This window comes from Ochlerotatus camptorhynchus, unplaced genomic scaffold, assembly GCF_037179485.1.
Source record: "Ochlerotatus camptorhynchus isolate MF236.1 unplaced genomic scaffold, CSIRO-AGI_Acam_v1.1 ptg000216l, whole genome shotgun sequence".
NCBI lineage: Eukaryota > Metazoa > Arthropoda > Insecta > Diptera > Culicidae > Ochlerotatus > Ochlerotatus camptorhynchus.
In genome coordinates this window covers 503,858-516,266 of record NW_027040706.1, presented here as the reverse complement: position 1 = coordinate 516,266, position 12,409 = coordinate 503,858, and the positions used below count along the sequence as shown (strand labels likewise).

The window sequence follows — 12,409 nt, the reverse complement described above, 5'->3', positions numbered from 1 at the left end:
GGCGTAAATATAGCACTTATTAGTGGTCATACTGTTCTTTTCCATTATTTAACGTCGGTCTTTGATCTCTTTGATCCGCAATGTAGTGCCAATCACCGACGGACATCGATTGCCGTCAATGGATGGAAGGCAGCTTCCACACCTGCGTATGATATCACATATCACACACACATGGGCCAAGTACTTCCCTTCCGAAGGAAGACGTGACCAGGAATATTTATGCCTCAGAAAAATCCCACCGACCTCGGCTGGGATTGAACCCAGACCCATTGGGGTGAGAAAGCAGTCACGCTTACCACTACACCACCGGCGCCGGCTATAACATATTTGATTGCATGAATTCATTATGAACTCCAAGGGAATTCTAAGGGATATTCCAAGTGTAAATGTAAAAAAGGATAAATTTTCAAGAAAATTATGGAGAATAATTTGAGTGCATTCTCCCGAGAATTTTTGAGAGTATGAACTAAGATAATTGTAGAGTATAAGAGTTTCCTGGTGGGGATTCCTAAAGTGGTATTATTATAATAATTATTATTCAGAAGAATCCTGAAAGCCATCTTGGGATGATCCTAAGGAAATTCTTGAGAAAATTTTCTAAATATCCTATGAAGAACTACCTTCTAGATATCTAGCAAGTTAATCTAGTTAATTCAGAAATCAAAAATATTTGAAGACAAATCCTGGAAAAGATTCAGGAATTGGTAAAACTTTTAAAACTCTGCGACTTTGAAAAGTATTTAAATGTTCATACTTATAGTAAAACAAAAGATTTATGATTCTTTTCAAAAGGACAAGTCTGACTCGCACGACCCGAGTCGAACCGCATTATAGGTCTGAAGATCGATGAACCCACTTCCCTCAAGACTTTGCAAATGTTTGAGGCACCTAAGTGACTAAGAATTTTATTTTATGATTTGCAATCTCAGTATAAGGTAAATTAAGTTATTAAGTGCTATGAAAAGTAAATATAACAAATGAAAAAAGAACATATGGTTAACACATTAACAGAGTTTGATCAAAATATATACAAACATATTTGAGATTGCAATCAAATTCCCGGTTATTTAAGTGTGTCAGTTTTTAGTCATAGTGATTCCGTCATTGACCCTATCTTAAATTTAAATTTGATTCATACTTTACAAAATTTAATTCGATGCAAGGCTAGAATATTGATTTTGCCATATATCTACGCAAATAAAACCATGGAAATGTATTTCAAATTTCAGCTTGTCACTAGGGTTAAAAATTGGAGCAATAGTGCCATAAATGGCACACTTAGCCTACCAGAATCACAAACAAAATGTTCCAAGTCCGAAATCTTGTGATTTCGAAATTAAAGAAAAAATCTAATGTCAACTTATTTGATTTCTTTAAATCTTATATAAAAAAGCTTAGTCCGAATATTATTAGTTATAAGTATTTAAGTAAGAGCTTTGAGAACTATCCCTGGCCTAGATCTTAAACAAATGCTATCCGAGAGCACGATTTTTATTCCTGGATCTATTTTTTTTTCAAATCCATGTATTTTAGCACACATTTTTTTCTGTTTATCTTAATTATAAAAAAAACGTTATTTATAAAAAAAAACGTTCTGGTTTCACCATACAACGTATGGTTGTACCATAGCGTGCATGTTAAGACCATAGCGGTTGTACAATCAGCTTACAGTGTGCATTGGCCACATCAGACAGTGTCTGCGAGGACATTTCTTTTTTAATTGGAGAGATTTTGATCAGTAATCGTAGGGTATAACATTTTGAAAAAGGCTTAATTTTTCCAGGATTTCCCATGTATTTTAAAATTCTCTGATATTTCCAGCGTTTTCCAGGATTTTCAAAGCAGTATCCTGTCAGGGATCCGTAAAAAGTGTAGTTTGAATCTCCATTACTTTTTCGAAGGGACCTATCAGCTTTTGTAAACAATGCATTTGATCGTCGATTTGACGTAATTGGCAGCTCGTTCACGCATGCTAACACTACCATCAGATAGGGGAAATTTCCCCTACCATATAGTGGTGTTAGTATCCGTCGGTGAGTCACCAGTTACGCCAAACCGACCATCAAATGCATTGTTTACAAAAGCTGATACGTCCCTTCGAAAAAGTAAGCGAGAAATATCTCTCAATTAGCTGTGAAATTGCTCAAATAACCGTAAGTTGAGGACAGTCGGAGAATTCCAGTTTGGACGTAATAGTCAGAGAAGAATATCGGTAAAAATACTATACTAGAACCGGTAATATTGGTATGTAGTATGTAGCACTGAAGTTCAGATATGTTTATCCTCAAGTGTACAAATAAAGCATCATTTAGATGCATTAGTATTAATATTAGACAAAGCTTAACGATACTCTACACACAGAAGACGAGAAAATGTCCTGGTTCAGGTATCACATCTACACTCGTAGCCTCCGGCATGAAATGCCTTACCATTACTGAGTAAACTATCACGGGGACACCAGACACCACATCAATAGGCTATTAGGAGATTATTCAGTATTTTGTTTTTAATTCGATCAACAGACCATAATTATCACCCTTTCTCACCAAAGGATTTCTAACTTTTCAACCAAATGATTGCGTCTCAGGTACCTAAGTGCGGCTTCTTGTGAATTTGGCCAAAAGCGGGAGCCTGAGGTTATTAACAATCCACAATAATAATTAGCACTCACACATTAGAACACAGCCCAATTTAATTATTGCCAAATTCAAATTATCTGCACATTACGCCGAATTTCAACAAAATCGTCATCTTCCGTAGCAATATAGTGAAAAACAAACGCAAAATATGCAACACTCACCTTTCCAGCTTCATTATTCAGCATTATTCTTATTTCTCACACACGATTATGAGATAAATGTGTAACTAGAATATAGCGATTTGTAATAATCCTTCTTTAAACACAGAATATATTATACAACACTCAAATTCGGCACTTTTCGGCGGATTTCTCTTCAAAATCACAAAAATGCAATCAGAATGTAAAATTTTTGATTTGACAATCAGACATATGTCAGTGAGAAGCTTTCACATTGTCCCAAGCAGGGTGGCCAGATTATTTTCTACGATATCGGTAGCTTAGAAAAATCTTTATCGTCTTCATTATTAAATAAATACATTTGTTCCATTTTCGGTTTTCACAAAGTGTACCCCTCATATAGAAATCAAAGACGTAGTCCTACATCAAAAAACTATTTGGTAAAACAACACCCCTACCAAATATTTTTGTTTTCGCTTCCAAAATCTATGTATATTACTGGAAAAAATCTCGCGTAACATTTGAGAACGGCACAAAAGCTTTTGTAAACAAAAGTTATAATGAAAACTTTTATTGTGTGTGGCAGGATAATTTCTCAAAATGGGATTATACCATCTGCTTTCTGTTTATGGCCGTACGACTGCACCCGTGATTTAACACACGGCGGCTATTTATCCAGGAGTCGCTCCCCAAGCCGCTGCCATAAAATCTGGATGCTTCAAAAGCGCACCTATCCGTAAAAAAAATGCAACCAAAGCGGTCTTCAGTCTATTGGAGCAGTTTGAAGAAGACATTTTCGGCGTAAATTTTGATGTTTCTGGTGCGCAGGAGAAAAGTTTTCAGTAATTTAACCTCAGCCGAAGAGGTGTAAATTTACACTGCATATCGGCGACGAACCGATCGTTGCTCCACTGAGGATGTTCCGCACAGTGTTGCTCTGCGTAACGAAGGTAAATAAGCCCATCCCCAAAACACAGGTACAATTTGGAGCTCAACCCATCCTGTAGGATTATTTCGATGCGGTTGCGGAATGGATCCGGAAGAAATAAATACACACCCTTCAACGGGGAGCAAGGATGACATTTAAATAGTATTATATCGTAATATGTCGATAGGTATTGTATTTTGCATTTCTAACTGAACTCCGCAAAAGTGTGGAATCGCTTTTATATTAAGTTCGTATGCTCATTTTTTAGCGAATTATGCGTCGGGCAGAAGAGTTACGATTTAGCGTAACTTTTTTACTATTTAGATTTAAATATTTTTTGATTGAATGTTTTCGTTTTAAGTAACATACCTGGTAACCGCAAAACACTCAATAATCACTATAAATTACACGGCCAATGAGAATAACTGAGAATGGGTGTCATTTCTGCTAGAGGTATGGAGAAATTTCTAAAAACTACAGGAACGCAGCGCAGAATTTCTCATAACTGAGTAGAAGTGACTTTTTCTCTGAGTTATTCGCATACAAGGTCAGCATTTTTGAAAGACAATGGGACTACCCAGAGAGTAAATTTTTACCCATACATGAGTAAAATATATTCATTTGAGAGTAACAGTTACTCATAAATGAGTAAAAATAATATTCATTTAATGGGTAGTCCCGTTTTGCCTTGAAAATGCATACATTATAGTCATAACTGAATACTTTATAGTCATTATTGACCGGTAGACTTCTCTGATGTTTGCTGAATGCTTAAACTGCCGCTCTTCGCATGTCGGTCCCATGGTAAAAATCAGCAAGCCGAGAAAATCGCATTTTAAGCTTGATTCGTACCATTGCTTTTTATGTGATAAGACAACCAATTTGGCTGTTTTTCCAAACTTTTTCAGAACAAAGTTATTGAGTTCATCCAGTATTAAGAAAATATGGGTGATCAGCTACCATTTGCATTGTAAAACTCAGTTTTGACAAAAACTGCTATGGGACCGACATGCGAAGAGCGACAGTAAATGCGAGTGCAATAATGGGGTCAGCTCTCGTCTATGCAAGCTTGCAAATGCTCAGTTCAGCTAAAACGCTATTTTTCGGCATTATGAAACTATGAGATAGAATAATAATAATGTTTATATGCAAAAAGAGAAGGTAAACTTTGTGTAGGTCACTTTCACTAAATCATTTTCATTAATTTACTTTCACTAATTCACCTTCACTATCACTTTAAACTATAACAGATACAGATTGCAAGTAGTAAACGAAATACGTATTTTTTATAGTGTAAAGTGATAGTGAAAGTAAAAATTGATACTATAGTAGTAGAATTAAAAGGAAAAACAACGTAAAAGAATTAGTTAGTTTTTATTAGTTCGTTGATTTTTTTTTATCTGCAACAGTTCGATGCTGTTTAGGAGTCTAGCCTTAATTGCGTCGTACTTTTGAGTTTCCGGAGGGTTAGCTACCAGATCGGAAATATGGCACAAAACTGGTCGACTTTAGTTAAGTTAATTAATGCTGGTTCTGGTAGATGGCTGAGCCATTCTTGTTTCGTTGCGTTACAAGTTTCAATGATGTATTTTTCTCTACAGTAGTGAGCGCCGGCAGCAACTTTTTCTTCTTTCCTTTATTTAACGTCGGTCTCTGTTCCGCAATCTAGTGCCAATCACCGACGGACATCGGGCAATCGAATTTGCAGGAAGGCAGCTTCAACACCTGCGTAGGATATCGCACCTATTCAACACACATGGGCCGGAACCAACGGCTTTACTTCCCTTCCGAAGAAAGACGTGAGCAGAGATTTGTATGCCTCAGAAAAATCCCACCGACCTCGGCTGGGATTGAACCCAGACCCATTGGGTGAGAAAGCAGTCACACTTACCACTACACCACCGGCGCCGGCAACAGCAAGTTATGGTGACGATGTATGACGACCAAGAGGGTGACAGCGCCACAAAACTTATAAGATTTTTATATAAGTGGTTTTCAAGATCCCAGACTAGATTAAAGCCTTGGAAATTGTTTTAATATTCTGGAACATGAACAAAAACTGATCCAGTGTTAACCAAATTCAATATTGCGAGACTTAAACCAGTTTACGAGATAAGATTTAGAAATAAAATCAAGATCCTGGATGTAAACAAAAAATCAAAATCACTTCGTTAGATTTATTGAAAAGATCCCAGACATAGAGAAATTTGCAAAATCTTCAAATAATTAATCATTTTGTCAAGCTTCTGCATTCATGTTCCATCAGATGTCCCTGCTGTGGTTGGCGGTGGCATCTATCGGAAACTACACATAATCTGTTTTCCGATAATTGTTCACAGAGGACAGTGCAGTGCAAAACATGTCTGGTACCTCTATATATGCATTTAGATTAACATACGAAGTCCCTCCTTCTTTACATATTCTGCACTCCAAATAGCTCACCCCTCACAGGATTTCCTTCCGAATTTTATGAATGGGGTGGAGCAGAAAGTATCATTTGTGCAGAATATGTAAAAAAGGAGGGACTTCGAATGTTAATCTAAATGCATATATAGAGGTACCAGCTAGGGTACCAGACATGTTTTGTAGTGTCAAGTACTCTATTTTGTAATCTGTGAAAGGGAAATCACAAATCGAGTGTCATAAAAATACATGGCATGTTAAGAGATTGAGGTCGTGAGAGCAAATTTTCTCTCCCAAATTTGAATTTTTGGCTCTCTGGGGACTGGTAGTAAATCAGGTAAAACTGTATGGAGCATTTCCAGCCCAAAACGCAAACCGGTTGGTCATGAGTGTTTCCGATTTGAATGAAACATTTCTCACGTGTTCGCTGCTACTAATGGTTGCATTTTTCATTTAAATATGATTTTTTCCTCCAGAGTAACTTTTGAAAAGGGCGTATAAAAAAATTGATTATTTTTTTTTCAAAAAATCATAACTTGAAAACTATTGATCTGATCAAAATGGCATATGAGAAAAAGTTTCAGGTAGTTAAATTATCTTTGCTGAAAAAAATACACTGAAAGAAAAACTTAGTAAATTAGTATTTAAAAAATGTAAAACGATGATTATCTCAAAACACCCCCCCTTCGATGTTTATAATTTTTTTTTTCAAGAAAACTGAAAAAAAGCCCTAATATTTGGTGAAGAGTGTATGCTGGTAACTTTCTTAATTTTTTTTTAATAATTTTTGAAATTTTTGTTGATTTTTACAAGTTGGTAAAATTGCATATTTTTTAGTAAAATAGTAATTTATTTGGATTTTACGCATAATTTTCAAAAACATTGCATATAAAAACTTTTTTCCTAAGTCCAGCCGTTCTCAAGTTAATGCAATTTAAAAAAAATAATTATAATAATTTTCTACATTTTGGGCCATTTTCAAATGTTAGTCGTGATGTCCAGCAACGAGATGTTTTTCCATGAATATATATTAAAAAACAGACAATTCATTCTCAAATATGGTAGCTGTCAGACTTACCCGTTTCTATTTAGACGCTGCGGAAAAGAAACAAGTTTATAAGTAAATACTCTCAAATATACCCAAATAATCAACAAACCCACTCATGTGCCTTTTTTCTGTCCTCTATTAGTTGTATACCTGGATAGAATTGTGTATGTCATAACAGAGGCTCAAAACATAAACAGGTAAACAAATATGTAATTAAACCTGTAATTGAGATAAATTCTCTAGGTACTTCTCTGACGTATACCATATTGTGCCTATATATATATATATATATATATATATATATATATATATATATTGGGACGATCTTCCCCTGTTCCATTCAGTTCATCTCTCTTAGCGTTTCAAGTTAAAAAGCAAGTAGTTTTTTACGATGGATAACAATTTCAAGTGTTGTAAACCTCTACCTAAATCAATTTCAAAGCATGGCACAGTAGCAGTTCAGTTGCTTATCTCAAAATTATTAGAATTTTTAAAGTTGCAAATAACAGTCCAAAAGTGTATTTTTATGTCAGATGGAGCAGCATTACAATACAAAAACATAAAAAATTTTGCTAGCATTTGTGGATTTAAAGATAAGCATAATGTAGAAATTGAATTGCATTTTTTTGCAACTTCACACGGCAAAGGTCATTGTGATGCGATTGGCGGTACCCTTAAGAGAATGGCAACCAGAGCAAGTTTAGCTAAGCAACACGAGCACCCTATAACGAACCCTAAACAACTGTACGACTGGGCAAATAGTCGTAAAGAAGATCTTCAAACAAAAATGTCATTTTGTTATGTTTCTACGGAAGAATACAAAAAGGCTGACACGGAATTTGATCCAATCTTTAAGAAAGTGAAACCAATTCCTGGAACTCGAAAATATCATTGCTATATTCCAGTTTCAAACAACCAAATTGCAGTAAAAATATTATCTAATTCAAACGATACACCCAAATTATTCAATGTATTCAAATAATATGAGTTGTAAAATAAAATAATAAATATATACTGTTTTTTATTTCAACAAATCTTTCATTTGACCACATCAACGTGCTTCTCTTCCGCTGCCTCTAGATAGAAACGGGTAAGTCTGACAGCTACCATATCTGAGAATGAATTGTTTGTTTTTTAATATACAATCATGAAATAAAATCCCGTTGCTGGACATCTCGACGAACATTTGAAAATGGCCTAAAATGTTGAAAATTGTTATAATTATATTTTTTAAATTTGCATTAACTTGAGAACGGCTGGACTTAGGAAAAAAGTTTATATACGCAAAGTTATCGAAAATTATACGTAGAATCCAAATAAATTGTTATTTTTCAAAAAAATATGCATTTTCATCAACTTGTAAAAATCAACAAAAATTTAAAAAATTATAGATTTATTTTTAAGGAAGTTACCAGCATACACTTTTCACGAAATTTAAGGGTATTTCATCAATTTTCTTGAAAAAAAAAAATTATAAAGATCGAAGGGGGGGTGTTTTGAGATAATGATCGTTTAAGTTTTTTAAACACTAATTTACGAAGTTTTTTCTTTCAGTGTATTTTTTTCAGCAAAGATAATTTAACTACCTAAAACTTCTTCTCATATGCCGTTTTGATCAGATCAATAGTTTTCAAGTTATGATTTTTTGAAAAAAAAATAATCAATTTTTTTATACGCCCTTTTCAAAAGTTACTCTGGAGGAAAAAATCATATTTAAATGAAAAATGCAACCATTAGTAGCAGCGAACACGTGAGCAATGTTTAATTCAAATCAGAAGGGGTCGAGACAAAATTGACATTTTTTTTAACGATTTGAGCTAGAAATGCTCTATGGGGAAAATCCTTTCTATTTAATTGTAGCTTGTTTAACAATAATTTCCGGGAGAAAAAAACTGAACGACAAAGTCCCTGACTAATTTCTTTAGGTTGACGTTCACTTTTTTTTACCTGAATATGCACCGACAGCGAATTATTCCCACTTTTCTCAATTTCTCTATGGGGATTTTTATCACTTCCTACCAGCGGAACAGCGCCTCCTGGATTTCGAAAATTTATCAAACGAGATATTTTTGACTAAGAAACATTGAATTTCCCTAAACTTAGCCATTTAAAATGTGAGTTGGATTATTTTTGCCTTGAGATTTCTTTTTTAAGATTAAAAAATTGGTAGATGGCTGGACATTGCGCACCATTGTGACTTCGTCAGAGGTCATTCCGCTGGTTGTGAAAAATTACGTTGTTCGATGTATACCGATTTTGCGAACAAAATTACATCCATTGATGTAACATTTTATCTGCTTTTTGCTGTTACATCATTATTTCATACATCAGCTTGAATTACGTTGATCGAAATTACATTTTTTTTTTGCTGTGGGGTACGAAAGAAAAAGGAGACCAACCCCAGTGGGACCTTGGTCGTATGCTGCAAACGCTTGGGAAATCGAACAGGCTAATTAAAGGCGTTTAAGAATCGCTCATGGTACCTCGTGGTCATTAATCATTCATAAGGCGGTTTAATAAAATACAACCTCCAAAATGCTTAATTTATTCATTTCATGCAGTCGCAATATAAAATTTATAAATTTCCGCAGATAAATATCAAGAAGAAAGTTTATGTTTCTTAAAAATCGTCAAAACAGAGGGCTGGTCACCGCCGGTAGGCCAATCGGCACTAAACGTTGGATCACAGACAAACAGACGTAACTCTTCATTGTGTATCTTCGTTCATGCATTTAACGGTTGATTTGAATATTATCAGTTCCGCGAACTACTCGCCGCAGCGCTGGCATCGGATCACTTTGACGTTTCTATACATTCTATAGAACTTTTATGCAATATTGTTTGCGAGCTAGCGAGCAAGCTTGTTTTCCACGAGAAGCCCGAGAGATGTCGTTACTGAGGTCATATGTTTTGAGATACTATGTTTTCAAGAAAAACTTTTTCAAAGAGTTACGTCTGTTTGTCTGTGGTTGGATGTTTGAATGTTGGCTGAAAACAAGAAATTCCACTAATTTAGGTCAAATCAGAGAGGGTCAAACGAAGCTGGTTTGGTCACTTGACATGGAATAATCAAGTAAAGAAACACAATGAAACTATGTGAAAAAAAAGTTGAGAAACATTCATCGTCATTTTTTTAATGGAAATGTATCTGAACTCCCGAAGAAAAATAACCAGAAAAAACAACGAGATAATGATTTTTTACTCTATTGAATTTCGAGTACCTACATTAAAATTTTATTGTTAAATTTTTGTATCGTATTTTTGAGATCGAATTTGTTTGAGAAAAATCAGTTTTTATTGTTAAGATGCCTTGTTACTGCAAATAAATTGCATGGTTTTCATTGTTGTGAACGATGAATTTCGTTGTGATTCGACAAAAATGTTCAATGTTTTTGACAGTTAATATCATAGCTACAATGACAATGAAAATCATTGTATTTTTGGTTTACGGACTGGGAAGGTTGATTTTTTTCTTAATTTGGGAAAATTCAAATTTGTTGCAACAATTTCATAATTCCAGTGTCTGGCAACAATGCTTAAAAGCTTCTCTTCGCACCGGTCAGTGGTTTTGGAATCAACGACAAAAACTGATAAATAACAAATTATGTGCTGGTAAACAATTTGTGACTGATCGATATTTTCTCTATTTTCTAAAGGTGGAATGTTTCAAGGACTGCATTTTGTTTGCAGCCTTTTAACAAGAATCTGTCAAAAATGTTGGATAACATATATGTTATCCAACATTTTTGACATAGGGACGATAACGTCCGAACCAGCTGAACACTAGAGAGAAAATCATTAATAAAGGGCTGGTAATAAAAAAATAATCCTGCTTAAAGCATACTACCATGCGGATTTAAACCTATCTAATACCTAAATTAAAAAAATCACGAATAAAATGTTTCAAACAATACAGTTAGTTTACTCACCTTGCAAGCCATTAAGCTCCACAACATTCTTTTTATTGAAAAAATGTTTTTCATCGGGCTGAAGAAGCAGAATTTTTTTCCCGTTTAATGCAAGGGTGTTCAACACCTTCGAGCGGGAAGCTGATTCAGTCGAATCGAATTTGGCGATGAAAACATTGGTTGTTAACGATTTAAACACAACTCTTTGCAGCTTCACGATGGTAGCAAAGCCACAAAAGAATTTGTTTATTTCTTCGTCGGTCACGTTCTGAGGACAATTCCCAATAAGTACTGAAATTAACGAAAACAAGATGTGAATGATTCAACTGAAAACGTTACAAAAAAATAACTCACCAGTGTCTTCGGTTCTAAATCCAGCTAACTGTGACTGAAAGCCTTTTAAGAGCCGTTCAAAAGATTCTACTCCAAGCTCACTGTTCGCAGATGCTGGAATAGAGATTTATCGTGTTATACAGATTAATGTGTTCAGAAATGTTATTCACACGAACCACAAGCTCCGCTTTCTGAACTAGTTACGATTTGTTTCGTCATCGCATCTGTATCCTAAAAAAATAAACAAATCGTGAACGTAGAGAAACACTTTAAAAAAAACTGAGATAACTCACCAATAGAAATGTTTTTCATACTTCCTCATATGTACATAGAGGGATTGCACAAAACAAAACTTTCAAACATCAAATTTACTCGTGTTTTGAACTTCAATTTTAGCAAAAATGCAAATGTGCGTCGTTTGGCGCTTGAAAACAAAATAGGCTACAAGCAGTTTAGAAGGTTGAGAAAGGTTTTTGATAGCAGACGATGTGTCAAATATATCGGAGGTTATAAGTGTATCACGCTTCCAGGACTCCACCCTTGAATAGGTTGAAATTTACCTAAAAACTCATTGGAAGTATAGTCGCTACACTCAAAGATAATTAAATCAAAAAAGCTTAAAAAGATGCAGATTCCCGCTTCACCTTATTGAGTCCGAGCCATGATTACTTCGGCAGTAGTCATGCATGATTAAATTCGAAATAATCTTTCCAGTATTAAATTTTATTCCTTTTCAATACTGATATTTAATCAACAAAGATTAAAATTCAATCCAAAATTATTAAAATCTGGTCAGTGACAAGACCTATACCAACCGGTGGAAACTAACGATTTTGAATTGGCACTACCCGTAAAAAAATCCAATAAAAATACAATGATTTTCATTGTCATTGTAACCATGATATTTACTGTCAAAATATTGGAAATTTTTGTCCATTACCATAAAATCACAACGAAATTCATGGTTCACAACAATGAAAATCATGGTATTTGAGAAATTTAGAGTAAAAAAGGGGGGTTGTTAATCATCT

At 34.6% G+C, this 12,409-nt stretch overlaps 1 protein-coding gene across 2 annotated transcripts in view; it reads right to left on the bottom strand.

Annotated features, from left to right (window-relative positions):
* Nucleotides 1–11,829, bottom strand: part of LOC135703588 (serine/arginine repetitive matrix protein 2-like) — a 31,355-nt gene extending 19,526 nt beyond the window's left edge. The window contains exons 1-4 of one of the 2 annotated variants that reach the window (XM_065224841.1): nucleotides 11,672–11,829; nucleotides 11,555–11,609; nucleotides 11,400–11,492; nucleotides 11,067–11,336 (exon numbers count right to left, since the gene is read on the bottom strand). In XM_065224841.1, coding sequence (XP_065080913.1) covers nucleotides 11,067–11,336; nucleotides 11,400–11,492; nucleotides 11,555–11,597 — 406 coding nt within the window. In that variant the 5' untranslated portion in view covers nucleotides 11,598–11,609; nucleotides 11,672–11,829. Of the gene's footprint in view, nucleotides 1–2,800; nucleotides 2,988–11,066; nucleotides 11,337–11,399; nucleotides 11,493–11,554; nucleotides 11,610–11,671 lie in introns of those variants that run through there. The other variant, XM_065224842.1, reaches the window with a different exon arrangement.
* Nucleotides 11,830–12,409: the final 580 nt, after the last annotated feature.